General features: G+C 40.8%; 1 protein-coding gene across 1 annotated transcript in view; it reads left to right on the top strand.

Annotated features, from left to right (window-relative positions):
* CPSF3 (cleavage and polyadenylation specific factor 3) overlaps positions 1–17,362 on the top strand; it is a 54,504-nt gene that overhangs the window by 5,510 nt on the left and 31,632 nt on the right. Inside the window, exons 2-7 of the mRNA XM_084623131.1 lie at positions 1,204–1,267; positions 1,970–2,067; positions 5,368–5,496; positions 12,045–12,222; positions 14,370–14,459; positions 16,467–16,617. Coding sequence (XP_084479257.1) covers positions 1,204–1,267; positions 1,970–2,067; positions 5,368–5,496; positions 12,045–12,222; positions 14,370–14,459; positions 16,467–16,617 — 710 coding nt within the window. The remainder of the gene's footprint in view (positions 1–1,203; positions 1,268–1,969; positions 2,068–5,367; positions 5,497–12,044; positions 12,223–14,369; positions 14,460–16,466; positions 16,618–17,362) is intronic.

Here is a 17,362-nt window from a genome sequence, read left to right as displayed (position 1 = left end):
AATGGTTATTTCTTCCCCATACAGTATGAAAATCTTTGACTGACCACCATTAGCCAATCAGAGTACTGGTATTTGCATAATTGCACAAGTTCTTTCTTATTGTCCTTGCTGTGAATATGCAAAACGTGAATCTGCTTGGGCTGTTGTAATTCCTGTCTTTGGGTTGGCTTCCTATTCAGAATTTTCAGGTTGCTTGTCATCAACAAATATACAACCTCTGTTCTTCACTTTTCTGACAGAAACAGAAAATCTCCCTGTACATGTGAATCTGAAGGGGGAGCGTGGGGAAGAACAGCATACCAAAAGCAAGGAGATGAGGGCTGATACTCCACTGAAAGGGAGAGTGGCTTTAAAACATGGTTTAAATCCCTGGATTCATTTTCCTCCTTCCTCTGATTTTTACCCCCTTTCTTTTATACAGATCACTGAGACTCGTGTTTCTATAATAATGGCCATGCATATGAGTGTTCATTGGCTTTTTTATGTTAGGGGAATCCTGTCTTTCCTTCCCTGACATAAAAACCTATTGCAGTTACTGAGGACAAGCACCTTACTTATCTGTAGGGAAGAAACTGAATGGCAGTGCGGAAAAGAGATAGTAAAAGGAAAAGCAAAAAGAGCTTAATTATTTGAAAACAATGTACCTTAGGGTGGTTTGACAATTGGTTTTGCTTTTTGTGTTTTTTCTCCTTTCACTGAAAATTTTGTGTCTAATAAAAAAAATCAGTATAATAACTTGCGGGCATTTCCTGTTAACTCTGAAATAATTCTGTGCTGGACTAATAGTATCTGATACCTTAAGTTCATTCAACCTAGGAAACAGTTGTTATATTGTAAATAGAAAGCACTGTCAAGTTATCAAAATATTTCAGGGGTCAGTTTGCTTTAAGCATGTAGATTGCTTTAGCCCATGTCTGCAACAAGCATTCACTTGCCATCCTAGAGAAAAGATACTAGTCCTTTCCCAAATTTATGTCTTCTGTGCTTTAGTCATGGACAGGATCTCAGTTTCATTGAATGAAATGTCACTGTTCAGTTTAAATAGTGATTGGCCTATCATTCTACATTTGGATTGTTAAACAGTAGAATGGTGAGTTCTGCAAATAGGCATCTAAGTGCATTTAAAACAGGGTTGTAGTTAACTGTATTTAGATAGGGTGGGTGGTTTTTTGTTTTTGCTAACTTTGTCATGTCCTTTCACAGAGGTGCTGGGCAAGAAGTAGGAAGATCATGCATTATTCTGGAGTTTAAAGGAAGAAAAATAATGGTAATTATTTGTATACACCTGAATTACCAGGATCTGTTGTAAAAAGCTATTGTGTGTTAAATCCAAGTTCCTCACAAAAGTCTGGTATCAATGACTGTCTTTCCCTAAACAGGCAAAGTCTCTGGTTCTCAAGAGCAATGTTACCTAGAGGATGTGCTATTATATGAGATTTTAATTTAGTAACAAAAGATGTATATAAATCCTGAGAGAAAATTCAGGTATCTATTTATGTGTAAGTGTAGGTGATATGCTCACAGTCTACTTTTCAGTGGTGTCCAAGCCTAACCTTTACTTTGTTCACACAATTGTGTGTGTATGCACAGATGCTCTGTTTGCTTTTCCAGCATTAATGCCTGTGTGCTCAGGTGACAGAATCCACAGGTGAAAGGCTGTTTACCCATGCTCTCAACTGTTACTATTGGAAAAGTATGGCTGGAGGCTCGTGTAGGTACAAAATTGCACATGCAAAGGCTTATGTCTGAAAAATATGCTTTCAAAAGGCATTCAGTTTTCCACTGAAGATAAGTCACCTACACAGATACCGTAGAGGCTAGCTTGGAGTCTAATATATCACAATGTGTCAAAAACTGTGAATAAGCAAAATGAATTTTTCCCACTGACTTGTAACTGTGCCATAAATTTTTGTGTGTTTTTTTTATAGGTTTTTAGTAGGAGTTTTAATAGTTTTTCATCACTTTTCAGCTTGATTGTGGAATTCACCCTGGCCTAGAAGGAATGGATGCCCTTCCTTACATTGACTTGATAGATCCTGCTGAGATTGATCTCCTCTTAATCAGTCAGTAAGTTGCATTTAGAACAAGAATTAATGCTTGCTTTGAGTTCTTGCTCTAAGCAGTGTTGACTTCCAACTTTTAAGAAAGGATGGGGGCAGATGTCATCCAGATACTATTGGTGTGATGAAAAGACAGTAGTTCCCAATATTTTTGTAGTGTGAACTGTTGCATAATCTGTTGATTGCATATTGATTATATTACTGATTTAGTTTCCCCAACTAGCAGTCTGAAATTTGGCTGGTTCTTGTCCCAAAATCAGGCTCAGTATTATCAGAATTAGTGTTCAGTTGGGAGCCTTGACATGCACAGTTGCAATACTCTCATTTAGGAAATCACACTATATTTATAATAGTTTTATTAATACAGTTAGCAACTTCACAAACACTCCAACCCAACAAAGCAGTTAGAGATAATACAGAATGAGCTGAGCATCCATAGGCTTACACCATCTCTTGCAAACAACCTGAAGTGTTAGTTATCTTTCTCATCTTTCCCCTCACCATCGTCAGTGGTTGCCATCCTGACATCTCCCCAGGTACAGAAGCCAGGATACAGCTTTTATAATATGTTCTATTGAGACCCCTATGCTTAATGCGTGTTCAATAGGGGTTTCAGTCCCTTTTCCTTATTTGTAGTTCCTCTCCCTACTGATATTGGGGTGCCCTTCTCTCATAGGTTATTAATCTTTTTACATTAAGCTTGTTAGCATATGTCAATTAGTTACCATGGCATTCTTGTGATCAGACATCTGCTGATGTCCCCAACTAAAAATATTCCAAGCTGGTATAAACTAGCATCTTGTGATTACCTATCAGCAGTTTAGTCATTACAGCATTCCATCTTATGATATTTTATGATCTAGGGTTACTCTTGGTTAGCTACTTATGCTAAGGCCTTTTGGGCCTTATGCCTTAATTGGTTTAGCTAAATTTTTGTCTTACAGGCCTTGAGGCCTGCAGGCTTATTGGTTTATTGCCTTAATTTATACCTGTGGCTAACCTAGCAAATACCTATAGGCTACAAAACTATTTCTTAATGTCATAGAATCATAGAATATCAGGGTTGGAAGGAACCCCAGAAGGTCATCTAGTCCAACCCCCTGCTCAAAGCAGGACCAATTCCCAGTTAAATCATCCCAGCCAGGGCTTTGTCAAGCCTGACCTTAAAAACCTCTAAGGAAGGAGATTCTACCACCTCCCTAGGTAACGCATTCCAGTGTTTCACCACCCTCTTAGTGAAAAAGTTTTTCCTAATATCCAATCTAAACCTTCCCCACTGCAACATAGCCCTCCTCCATGCCCATTGTGACCTCGTGGCCACACACCCCTTCCTTTTGTGATCACATAAATCACTGTAAAAAGAACAGGAGTACTTGTGGCACCTTAGAGACTAACAAATTTATTAGAACATAAGCTTTTGTGGGCTACAGCCCACTTCATCAGATGCATAATGTCAACTTCAGCAATTGTTTATGTGGAAAAGAAATATTAGGAAAGTATTTATTGTATTTGTAGCTGTCTTTAATGGGCGTTGGATCAGGAGTTGAGAAGGCACCGGTTGACTTAAATGGGTCTTGGATTGGGCTGATAATATGACTTAGCAGCTGGAAACAAGGAGAGCCAGCCCTGTATGACCAGTTAGTTCTCCATGGACCACCAGTGCCCCACAGACCAGAGTCTGAGAAATGCTGATACAGGGGTTACAGAGGCATTCACTCAGATACTTTATGTAATTAAGATTCACTTGTTGCACCTTTATCTCAAAACCACTGTTTTAAAATTAGTATCATTAGTAGGAGTGACCAATTTGTTATCTAGTATGCTACTAAAAACATATTTTAGTGGTTCACGTCTAATCTGTGGTGGCCCCTGTGCCAACTTTGGGGCTACTGCTATTAGCTTTATTCTGTCATCCGTAGTGTGTGAGTGAGTGAGTGAGATAGATATTCATTCTCTTACCTGCCATTATCAGTCCTTTTTCTTTAGATGCAAAAAACCCGTAATTGTAAGGTTCTATAATAAAATTTCATCAATAAATGCAGACGTTAAAATGCAAAAGTTAACTTTTCTCTATTCCATTTTAATATATCAATCTTAATATCTTGGAATATACAGAATGCATAATTCAGCCCAGTTAACATTGATGATTAAAACCTAATTTCCTGATTTTTTGTAACATAGCATTAATGTGGTAAATTAGTGAATGGTTTGGCATTTAAAAAAGACTATTGAAATCCTACTCAGAGTAGGTATCAATGGTTCACTGTCAAACTGAGATGTTGCATCTAATGGGGTCCTGCAGGGGTCAGTCCTGGGTCCAGTACTAGTCAATATCTCATGACTTGGATAATGAATTGGAGAGTATGCTTATAAAATTTGCAGATGACACCAAGCTGGGAGGGGTCGCAAGCACTCTGGAGGGCAGGATTAGAATTGAAAACGACCATGACAAAATGGAGGATTGGTCTGAAAGCAACAAGATGGAAATTCAATAAAGACAAGTGCAAAGTACTACACTTAGGAAAGAAAAATCAAATGCAAAATCCCAAATTGGGAATAACTGGCTAGGCAGTAGTACTGCTGAAAAGGGTCTTGGGGATTACAGGGGATCAGAAATTTAACAGGAGTGATTCAAGTGTGAAAAAGACTAATATTATTCATGGGGTATATTTAATAGGAGTGTTGCATGTTAGAGATGGAAGGTAATTGTCCTGCTGTACTAGGCACTGGTGAGGCCTCAGCTGGAGCACTATGTCCAATTCCTGACATCATACTTTAGGAAAGATGTAGACAAACTGGAAAGAGTCCAGAGGAGAGCAACAAAAACGATAAAAAATTTAGCAAACCTGAGATATGAGGAAAAAACAGACATCTGTAGTCTTGAGAAAAGAAGACTGCGGGAGGGGGGAATCTGATAATAGTCTTCGAATATATTAAGTGCTGTTATAGAAAGAAATGTGATCAATTGTTCTCCATGCCTATGAAGGTAGGACAAAAAGTAACCAGTTTAATCTGCATCAAGGGAGAGTTAGGTTAGATAGTAGGGAAAAAATTCTAACTATATGGGTAGTTAAATTCTGGAATAGGCTTCCAAGTAAGGTTGTGGAATCCCCATTATTGGAGGCTTTTTAGAACAGGTTAGACAAACGACTCTCAGGGATGATCTAGCTTTACTTAGTCCTGCCTCAGTGTAGGGGGCTGGACTTGATGACCTCCCAAGGTCTCTCCCAAACCTACATTTCTATGGTTCTGTGATTTGTATTATGTGATATTAATGTATTAACTGTATTCATTTGTCTATTTTAAGTTTCCATTTGGATCACTGTGGGGCTTTACCATGGTTTCTGCAGAAGACCAGTTTTAAAGGAAGAACATTTATGACTCATGCTACAAAAGCTATTTACAGGTGGCTTCTTTCAGATTACGTCAAGGTTAGGTAAGTTGACACACTGATTGTTTTTATAACTCCCTCCTGAATTATTGCTCCTGTCTGTCCAGTGGGGGAAGAGTGTGGGAAATGATACAATGACTTGGGGGGCTTTGAATGCACTTTCTTATATCTTATATTTTTAAAAGACCACTGTCAGTTTAACAATCATATGTAAATTTCTTTAAAAGTTCACTTACTTAGGTTACTAATAACATTTAATTTAGAGCATTAAAAATGAAGAAAAATACATCTAATTTACTTTCATTTGTCATGTTTACTTTTTGCTTTTCCTGAAGCTCTGATAATGGAAGTAGACAAGTCAATTTCACTTTTTGGGAATTTTGTTTGTTTGTTTTGTTTTAAAAACCCACAAAGATCAAATTGTGGAAACACAAGTTTTTGGAAACATTTCCTTTGGTCTTATAAGATGGTTTGTATCGAACCTCAACTTTTTTTGGTCCAAATTTGAACCTTTAGGCTCCTTTCATGGTTTGAGATTAACAGTGAGCATGGCATTATATTTATTATATTAAATTATATATTTCAAATGTTAACTATATTGGTATTGTGTTCAAGTATATAGGATAGTTCCTTTTGGTCTAACTCCCATTTCCCAAACCTATATTGCCTGAACTGTGTGTTGGGTGAGTTTATTAGTAGGTAAGTCTATAGTTTATTTTTGCTCTCTTCCAGAGGCATCCATTACCTGAAAGGTCAAACAGTAATTGTCCGTTTGCATTATTGTAATAGTTATTATATAATGTCAAATGTAAACATTAATAGAGATGAGGTTGTGTCCCCGACCAGTATGCAAAATTTTAGGGTGCTTTGCATGCATAAACATGTTAAGTGGATGTAGTAGGGGAGTTTGTGGAAGCAAAGTATTTGTTTGCAGAAAACCTTAAGCACCTTCTTGCCTGAAGGAGGTAATATAGCAGTTTTAAAAAATTTGGATTTATCTCTTGGTGGCAAGAAAAGATGGGAAAGAGTTACAAACTTTGGAAAAGTGGTCCTGCAATCCTTGTCTAATACACTCTGAGCCCCACCTCCTGTAGCTTGTGAGTCACCTAAGTGGAATACATGTCTGCATTGACTCGAAGAGGAAACTCTTATTTATTGTAACTGTAGTTCTTTGAGAGGTGATGCTGACATGTATTCCACAAAACCACCCTCTGTCCCTTCTGCACTGGAGTTTAGTCTCTGGATATTCAGTACAAAGGAACTCAGGGGTGGGGGTGGTGTCAGGACAGGCACCACTTCATGTAGCCAGGGAACGGGCTATGGCCACAAGGCATGAACGCCACCCCTGCAGGTACTGCTAAGTAAAATTCTCTGACTCCAGTACCCTGGGTGCACACACAGTGAAGTGGAATACAAGTTTGCACAACATCTCAAAGAACTACAGTTACTGTAAGTAACAATTTCTTCTGCCTAAGAGGCCACTAAGGGTTTTGTAGCCTGCTCCTTGATCTGTTCCAGGGTGGGAACCTCTGATGATTTGTAGGCTTCCAGAATACAGAGTCTAATCAACCTAATGATGGAGGATTTGGAAGCTCTGAGTCCCTAGCACTTTGAGTGGAAGGACATGAAAAGGGAGCCTGATCTTCTTGTAAAGTCTATATGCTTGAGAGATTTTTTTTCTATGGTCTTCTAACATATAAGGAGTGCCAGGCCTTTTCAGTTGGCTGTTGTGGTTTTGTACAAAACAAAGGAAGTATGAGCTCTTAAAGTGTGGAAGGAGGAATTTACCTTAGAAAGGATTCTGATTCCCCCTTTAGATATGTGTCTGTTGTCAGGCTATCTGACTGAACCAGGACCTGGGTCCCCCTTAGGGTGAGCTGGAACCTTCGCAGAGCTAGCTTGACCACTCTCAGTTGTAGGAGGTTTAACCTATGAGCCTTTCCCTCCTGGTTTCCAAGGCCCTTGGATGTTGGGTCTCTAGGTGAGCTCCCAAGCCCTCCAGGCTGGCATCTGTTGTGAGGACTGAAGGATCTGGACAGCAGATGGACATATCGTCTTGGACTCACCACCCGTGTAAGGAGTTGTACACCTGTGTCGGTACCTGTACTTGATCTTTCATTTGTTCCAGACCCTTAGTATAAAGGCTTGAAAAGATGTCTGAACTGTGACTGTGCCCAGGAAGTGATCCCTATGCACGAGACCTAGAGTCCTAGCAGTTGGCAGTATAATTCTATGGTGGGTCTCCTGTGGCTCTGGAGGAAGATGATAATTCCTGGATTTCCTGAAACGTTTCTAATGATGGGTAGATTCTTGCTATCGAGGTAGCTGTTTCTGCTGCTAGGTCGTTTATTCTGGTGGACGGAACTAGGGAACTTTTCTTGGCCTTGATGAGTAAGCCATGCACCTGGAGGAGACCTGATTAGCTGAATATACAGTCTTTATTCACAGACAGGGAGATCCCTTGGCTGTTTATAAAGTTCCTTTTTACTTCCAAGTGGTTTTGATTGTTTGAAGTTGTCTTTGATAGTTTTCCATTGAGTATTCTGAGATGCAGTAAGGGTAGACAATTAAACCTTGTAGTTCATCACTAGCTGATCAGGGAGAGGTGAAAACTCCCTCAAACTTGAATGGGCCAGCATTGGGATATATGATTCCTGGTGACTAACTTTTATTCCAAGACGATAAGGTATAATTTTCAGTATAGTTACATTATTTCTTAAATATTACACTTGCACAAATTTTGCAGTGATTATGAGAATTGATAAGTTACAGGCTTTTAGGAGAGATCTGACATGCTGCTTTTCATAGATAAATACCATGGAAATGATATATTAGGTGTAGTGAGTTTGTTAGGTCTGAGATGGGAGTTGCTTATAAAGAGCGGTGTATGTTGGCACCGGTGGGCCTCTATGTCCCAAGTAGAACCAGAAGAACATTTATTTTGGGAAACCCCCTTTAACATGGCTATATCCAGAAGATGAGACATTTCATTCTGGATCAGATTGTGTTTTACTGCATTGTTGGAATTAGGTGATTGGATGAAGAACCATTGGACTGGAGCCCACAGTTTGAGGGAATATCCCTGGCTCACTATCTTCCTCACTCATTTTTCTGTGGTTGATGAGCCATTCCTCTAGGAAATGTGAAATTCTGTCCCCTAGCTTCAGTTCTGGACGGAGGCCTACACAATCTCGGTCATAAATAAGTTGGATGGGTGAGGGGCCAAGGTCCCTCTGGGCTTCCCCCTGGATCTCGATTCTCCTTTTTTTCCCTTGGAGAATCTGTTGTCTCTTTGGTGGTACTGGTGTGGTTGTCCCTTCACTGTTACAAAGAGCAAAAGGAGTGCATGTGTCTGAAAGCCAATTAATGTACTCTCTCCTTAGGGCACTTAGTGGGGCAGGGTGAGATTTTGCCACACTGTCAGCCACCACCTTCTCCAGCCTTTCTCCAAAAATGAGGGAGTCTGTCAACTTGGCCACGCACAGAACTGCCTAGAGTGAGTGTCCACCTTCCAGGCACAGAGCCCTAGGTGGCATCTAGATACACTGAAAGCCATGGCTCGGACTGAGATCCTCATTGCATCTGTTGAGGCATCAGCTACAAAAGCTGTTGCTAGGGAGACTTTCTTTAAAATTGAACCAAAGTCAGGGTGATCTCTTCCTTTAAGTGTTTTGAGATCTTCCAGCTAGGAAAGAGATGCTCCTGCAAAGCAGAGAACTGCCAGAGACACTCGGACGGTGGTGGGGGAGTCCTCAAAGTCATTTTTGAGAGTAGCCTCCATCTTTCTGTCTGTGGTGTCCTTAGTATAGAACACCCTCTCTAAGGCCTGGGCTACACTGGGGTGGGGGGTGGGGTTTTCGAACTAAATACGCAACTTCAGCTATTCTATTCGCGTAGCTGAAATCGAAGTATCTTAGTTCGTATCTGGAAGTATCTGGCCGTCCTCACGGCAGTGAATTGACCTCAGTGGCTCCCCCGTCGACTCTGCTTACTCCTTCTGCCAAGGTGGAGTACAGGTATCGATTCAGGGATTGATTTACCGTGTCTAGATGAGACGTGATAAATCAATCCCCGATAGACCGATCACTACGCGCCGATCCGAAGGATAGTGAAGACGTACCCTTAGGGAATAACCATGTCCCTGGTGAGGGACCCTGTGGCGGGTCAGCGTTTGGTATCAGGAATAGATCCCTTTTGGTTCTTGAATGTTATGGAGCCTGAAGTTGCTCTTGTTAATGCGCTTGCCTTATAAGGCTTTTTCCACTCATCCCTAATCACTTTCTTGAAGGAGGAGTGAAGGGGTATCACCACCTCAGGAGTGGATTTGGTGGGAACCTATTTACTCTGAGGTTTACTCTCAAGAGCCTGCTCAGGTTGGATTTGAATCATGGAAACAACCTTGTTGCACATAGCTTGAAATTTCTCAGGGGAGAAAAAACTTGGCTGCATTTTCCACCAATCCTGTTCACATTCAGAGCGAGACAGTTCAGTTCCCTTAGTCAAGTTGTTGGCGTCCTCATCGGTTTTTGAAGCCTCTCCCTCCTCTGCACAGGGGTTCCTGGTCCATTCTTCCCCCATTGGAGTTGCGACTGCCTAGGTGGGTTGGGGACCCCACCTGCCTGTTTGACTTGCAGCCCCAGGGCTGGTTGGCTGTGTGCAAGCTGTGCACAACTCACTATCTGCCAAAACTAGGAGATTCACAAATAGAACACTGCTTGGATCTAATCTGGTGTTTTCTTAGCTGCTCTGCCATGCCTTCAAGGGGCAGAGGAGCTGAGCAGGGCAATGCTACAGCAGAGGCTTAGAGAGAATTAAATCCTGAGGGAGGAGGACCAATGTCGGAGAGGGAAAACGTTGCTCCCCTCTGCTCAAAAACTGAGCAGAAACAGCTCAAATTGAAAAAGAGCAGGAGCAATAGCAATCACTACTGTCCGCTGCCATAGAGGCAGAGAAACTGGTGGCAAGTGAGAGCAAAGAGAGTGTGGCCAAAGCGTGGTGCCAAACTGCTGGTCTGCCTCCATGAAGTTGCAGACAGAGGAGAGCAGCCCTGATGCCCAGGATTGTGGGAGAACACTGGGCTGCTTGGTTACATGCCTATATTTGTTCCTCCTTTCTTCATTATTCTTCTGTATTTTGGGAGAGGGGCCATCCTTTTTGTACGACGTTTGAGCCCTGAGCATAATTTGGGAGTTCCACAAATATTAATTGTACATTTTACAATTTCACCAGATAGTTTAATTTTAAAACACAAAAGGTCAGTTAAAAGGAAAAAAGGTTAATGGACCAGTGTATTATTAGAGAGAAGGTGTGTGAGGTAATATCTTTTATCTTCTGTTGGTGAGAGGTCAGATACAGTGTCTCTATCACTCCTAATCCTCAAAGGAAACCTGCACAACACTTTCGGAAGACTAGGCTGGGAGCTTAAATTCATAACTCTGCTAGACACTAGAAATCATGGCCTGAATAGAGATGCTGGATTTATGGCTTATTGCAACAATCTGTAACCCACTAGTCCCTTCCTCTTTATCTTATGACTGCAGGGGTACTAACGAAAATAGCTTTGAGCCACTCTACCTTAGGGCAGGTCTACACTACAGCGGGATCGACACTCTGAGATCGATCCACCGGCAGTCCATTTCGCAGGTCTAGTAAAGACCTCTCCAGTCGACCCCTGTACTCTACCCCAACAAGAAGAGTAAGGTAAGTCGATGGGAGTTTCTCTGCCGTCGACTTACCGCGGTAATGTAGACATAGCTCACATTCCAAGGCACCATTCTAAGGCTAACTGTAGTAGGAAGAGAGCCTAAAACACTAACCACTGATGCTAAACAATCTGTTCCACCTTGCATTTTGCTGTGAAGCTTGGAGAACCTTTTCTAGCCCTGTATGAAGAGCTCTGTGTGGCTCAAAAGCTTGTCTTCCTCGCCAACAGAGGTTGGTCCAATAAAAGATATTTCTTCACCCATGGTCTCCAATATCCTGGGACTGACACAGCCACAACTATGTTGCATACAGTGTATTATGAATCATAAGAGTAATAGTATACATTTGTTTTTACCTGAATGACAGAATCTGAATCTGGGAAATACGTCATAATTAACGTATGCTAACTATCCTCCATATAGATTTAGCTCAGCAGTATGTGGTATCCCTCTCCACACTGGGATCAGATGTATGATAGATATAGCTATCATTAAGTGTAGTTTTTGCTAACAGGCATAGGCAGGCTTTTTTGTGTGAGAACTGTGTTATGATCTGGTTACTACAGCAGGCTATAAATTATTTTTTTATTATTTGTATTAAAGTAGTGCCCATTGGGAACCCATTGTGTTGGTAGTACAAGACACTGCCTTGCATGAAAAAGAAAGTCTAAGGTGGCCTTTCTGAAAATATTACCTGTTCATACTGGTTAGGGAAATTGTGTTAGAAACCATGGCTCTAGCTGGTTCAGTATTTAATTTGGAAGGAATCTGCAGTTTTGAACGGGGATCTTAGGTGGAGTTACAAAATCTATCAAAGGAGCACATCTGTAATTATTCTGTAACATAAACCAGTGAAACTCGCTGATACTTAGCCATTTCATTTTTATACAGCAATATTTCAGCAGATGACATGCTGTATACGGAGACAGATCTGGAAGAAAGCATGGACAAAATTGAAACCATCAACTTTCATGAAGTAAAAGAGGTGGCAGGAATCAAGTTCTGGTGTTACCATGCGGGCCATGTCCTGGGAGCAGCCATGTTTATGATTGAAATAGCTGGTGTGAAGGTATTTTTTTAGTATAGAGCAGTAACACCTTGTCAAAAAAATGTATTATTAGTTTTTAAGCATTGGCAATGTGTTCAGAGCTGAAAATTTGAAAACAGGCAAGGAACCCCAAATCAAACACCCTGGAAGACCCAGTAGGAGGCTTTGTCTTCAAATATTATTTTTAATCAGTTATAGCAGGTGAGTGACAGCAGTTTTATTTAAGTGAGATAGTATATGTGGGCTTTATGGAAGAGGTGAATTTTAAGTATATGATCTAAGCTTGGAATTACTTAGCACAGAGATTACCAAAATGTGGTCTGCTGAGAGCTGGCTGGTAACCTGTTGCTAGCTGTCCTTGCATCCAGTAGTTAAATTGCATTAAAAGGCAACTTAATCCATAAATACTTTACTTTCCTATGTCTGTCTGTCTATCTAGGAACTTAACTAGCCTCCATCATTATAGTGCTTCACATTAATTATTTAATCTTCACAACACCCTTGTGAGGTAGGGAAATATTCTTTTTCCCATTTTTATGTACAGGGAGCTGAAGCACAGAAAAATTTAATAATTTGTCCAAGCTTATACAACAAGTCTGTGGAAGAATCAGGTGTCAGACACAGATTTGTGAATTCCAGTTCAGTATCTGGACAGGAAAACCAGTCTTCCTCCCTATAAGCAATTTCTAAAATGTCCACAGGCACACTAAGAGGTGATCACAAATCGGGAAGGTGGGAAGATGGTGATCCACAAGATAATTTCTCTATTAAGATATCGTTTACATTATGAAAGTTTGAAAACCTCTGGCTTAGCAAGATTCAGAAAGGGTTAAGAACATATATTGAGAAGACTCTAGTTCAGTGGTTCCCAAGCTTGTTCCACCGCTTGTGCAGGGAAAGCCCCTGGCGGGCAGCGCCTGTTTGTTTACCTGCCGCGTCCACAGGTTCGGCCGATCGCAGCTCCCAGTGGCCGCCATTCACTGCTCCAGGCCAATGGGAGCTGCTGGAAGCAGCACGGGCTGCCGCTGCTTCCAGCAGCTCCCATTGGCCTGGAGCAGCGAACCGTGACCACTGGGAGCTGCGATCGGCCGAACCTGCGGACGCAGCAGGTAAACAAACAGGTGCTGCCCACCAGGGGCTTTCCCTGCACAAGTGGCAGAACAAGTTTGCGAACCACTGCTCTAGTTAAATAGGTAGAATAAAAATTAGAACAGGTATTGGTCTTCTTGCTGATCATCACTTGGTAGTGGGAAGAAACAGCCTTTCTTCTCTGTTGTGTGTATTGCTCAAATTATTATTTTTTTATGTGCATTATGTTCTGTGCTTTCTCTTGAAGCATGTGGTATCGGCTACAGGATAGCAAGCTACACAGACCATTTATCTTTTCCACTGCTGGTCATCTGTGTTCTTATTCAGATTTTGAGCATGATTTATATGTAAACTCTCTTCAAATGAGTGATTGTAGGATACAGCATGTTGAAATTTTGAAGTGCAAATCCTGTAATTCACTCTATTTGGGGCTCAATTTGCCCTTCACTATGCACTTAAGAATTGATCTGAGAGTGACCAATGTGTTGGAAAGCAGGATAAAGACCTTACAGAAAGCATTTTAAATTATGGGTTTTCCTTTAAAAATAAGTGTGCAGTTTTCTCAGTTTAAAGTAATAATGTGGAAATATCAGAGTCTTTAGTACAACATAATCTAATTAAAATAGTTCCGTTTGATGGTTGTTCATTGTGCTGATATTCTCAAATGGAAGCTCTTGAGTTTACTTTCTTGCATCCATCAAATAGTGTATTTTTTTAAACGATCTTAATGGCTTGTGTACTCGTGCAAAACTCTAAAAATGTCACTTTTGTAACAGAAAGGAGGAACTACAAAAATATTGATACTTATGTTTATAGTTGCTTATATATACTGCTTGAAATCTTTCAGTCATTGCAATTAGGATTTGTTTATTGTATTCATAATGAAACCTATAAGCACAATGTATTTATCAAAGCATTCTTCAATACAGGTACATTTGAACCTTTTATTATAAATCCATGAACATTAGCTTTGCTAAAATATTAAACTTTTCCTCTACAAAACATGTTGTTAATATCTTTTTGCTGACTTAGTCATTCTGTCTAATTACAGGTCAAATATTTTTCTTTCTCTATCACAGCTTTTATATACAGGTGATTTCTCAAGACAGGAAGACAGACACTTGATGGCAGCTGAGATTCCTAATATTAAACCTGATATTCTTATCATTGTAAGTTTCACACTGATTTTTTTTAAATTAGTAGTTGGGAGTGTCTAGAAGGAATTACTAAGATCTGAAGTGCGTGTCAGAATAAAGGTAGAAGCTCGATGGTGACATGTAACTTTAGCAATGTGCATTATGTGTCCCTTACAGCCAGGCTAAAGGGGAAATCAGTACAGTATTTAGCATATAATAACTTCTGTATAGTGTGTTTCAGGCCAGTCTCAAAACACTGTCCAAAGCTCTATGTCACTTCTCTAACCTGTGTAAGCCCCAATTTTGTCCCAGAGGTGTGTCCAGAAACCTGCTAGAACAGGAGTAGCACAAGAAGGAAGTAATTCCAGCCACAATGGTTGAAGCTACATCAGGGAATATGGGCAGGACACAGGTTAATGCCCCTTTTCTTGCAAGAAGTGTTGAGGGACTTTTAGCAAATACACAGAGTCAAGACCTTGTTTTTACATCTCTGCAAGAGAGCATCTCCAGCATTATAGTGCCTCCTACCAGCATAATGTAGCATTGGTTCAGTATTGACTCAAAGAAAAGAGTAAAAAGAAAAGGAGTACTTGTGGCACCTTAGAGACTAACCAATTTATTTGAGCATGAGCTTTCGTGAGCTACAGCTCACTTCATCAGATGCATACCGTGGAAACTGCAGCAGACTTTATATACACACAGAGAATATGAAACAATACCTCCTCCCACCCCACTGTCCTGCTGGTAATAGCTTATCTAAAGTGATCATCAAGTTGGGCCATTTCCAGCACAAATCCAGGTTTTCTCACCCTCCACCCCCCCACACAAATTCACTCTCCTGCTGATGATAGCCCATCCAAAGTGACAACTCTCTACACAATGTGCATGAACCTGGTACTTCATCTTTGGGGTTACTTTTAGATTCTGTGAACAGTTTATAGTTAGGCCCTACCAATTTCACAGCCGTGAAAAATGTGTCATGGACTGTGAAATATGCCCTTCCCCATGAAATCTGATCTCCCCCTTGCTGCTGGGAGCGCCCCAGCCAGTGGGCTCCTAGCTGCAAGTCCCGGCTGAGCAGGGGAGGGAGAGGACTTGGGATTGTCCTTCCCCTGCTCTTGGGGAGATCAGACCGAGGTGGGTACAATCTCCCCCTGCTCCTGGAAGCGCCCCAACCAGAGGGCTACTAGCTGTGAGTACCTGCTGGGCTGGGGAGGGACAGGACTTGTCCTTCAATTGCGTGGCAGCTCGGGGGGCGGGGGGAGAGAAGAAAGGGGAAGATCAGACCCACTTCCAGGTACCTTTTGGGTTGGGACCCTCACAACTATAACACTGAAATTTCAGATGTAAACAGCTGAAAATGTGAAATTGACCAATTTTAAAACCCTCTGGCTGTGAAATTGATCAAAATGGACCACAGATTTGTTAGGGGCCCTATTTATAGTGTTTTGTGCTGCTTTTCTCCTAAAGAAATTCCTTAAGGCTCCAGACTGAGACCTTTTCTAGACCACGGATTTGCCCTGATTTCAGCCACTGGCATAGCTGCACTCTTACAACCCCTAGTTTGTACTGGTGGAGCTTATCTTAGTTTCAGGCAGGGTAAAGAGCAGCTTTGCCTGTCTACACTAGGGATTTGCACTGGTGAAGCTGCATTGGTGGCTGGCCACCAATGGCGGAAATAAGGGCAAATCTCCGATGCAGACAAGGCTTTAAAGAAAGGGAGGGAGGGTGGGACAGCTCAGTGCACCAAAGTACAGCTCTGGCTACCAAGTCAGGTTCGTCTGCTGTTGTAGTTTTGACTCACAGGGATATGCTGGCCGCTGCTTCCCACAGCTCCCATTGGCCAGGAACGGCGAACTGCGGCCACTGGGAGGTGTGGGGGGCCATGCCTGCAGACGGTCAACATCAGCAAAATGTCTCGCAGCCCACAATCAGATTACCCTGATGGGCCACAGGTTGCCCACCACTGGTATAACAAAATTGGGATGAACGTCTATACCATTGTTTTAATAATAGCTCCTTATGTACTTTACTACTTAGGAATCCACCTATGGTACCCATATTCATGAAAAAAGGGAAGAGCGAGAAGCAAGATTCTGTAACACTGTTCATGATATTGTAAACAGAGGAGGTAGAGGTCTTATTCCCGTCTTTGCCTTGGGTCGAGCTCAAGAGCTGCTTTTGATCTTAGGTATGTATCTTCACATCATTTAACACTGAATGAGCAAAATACAGTGGAAATTTTTTAATGGCTGTCCTTTTATGTACAACAAGTTTTTTATTTATTTATTTATGTATGTATTTAAACAAATCTTTCACCACCTTTGCAGTGAGCTAATGACTTAAAAATTCCAGGGTGACTTGATTTAAATCAAGATGACTTAAATCACCAAGTGGAAAGCCTGGATTTAAATAACTGATTTTAATCAACTTTTCCATTTGTACCGCAGTTAGTGTCTAAAGAAAGGTGCATTCTCATTTGTTGACGTAACCATTAAAGCATGTTAATTTACAACTAAATAGATCCTTTACACAAGATTTGGGACATCTTTTTCCTACAAAAGACTGTATACTATATCATTACTTAAGCAAATATATAGTTTAATATTTTCCGATTCTTATTAATTGTATATTTTTAGTATGTTAGAAAATTGTGAATGATGTATAGCTTATTTACTAGATAACTAGCCTTTTGGTCATGATTTGTGTCAAACTGCATTAGGATTGTAATTAGAATTTAATTAAACACACAAAACAGCATATAAAATGTATTTGTATTAAACAAAACAACCTTTAATGTTTTGGATACATAAACTTCTCTTATCAAAATACATTTCACATTTACAACTAATGATTTATTTAAGAAACAGAGGGATTCTGTAGCCAATGAACTAAACTGATTATTTCAGAACAGCCTGGGAAATTTTTCAAATATG

The sequence above is a fragment of the Lepidochelys olivacea genome, assembly GCF_965140295.1.
Source record: "Lepidochelys olivacea isolate rLepOli2 genome assembly, chromosome: 3".
Classification (NCBI taxonomy): Eukaryota; Metazoa; Chordata; order Testudines; family Cheloniidae; genus Lepidochelys; species Lepidochelys olivacea.
The sequence above is the reverse complement of the archived record's forward strand: the minus strand, read 5'-3'. Positions and strand labels throughout refer to the sequence as shown.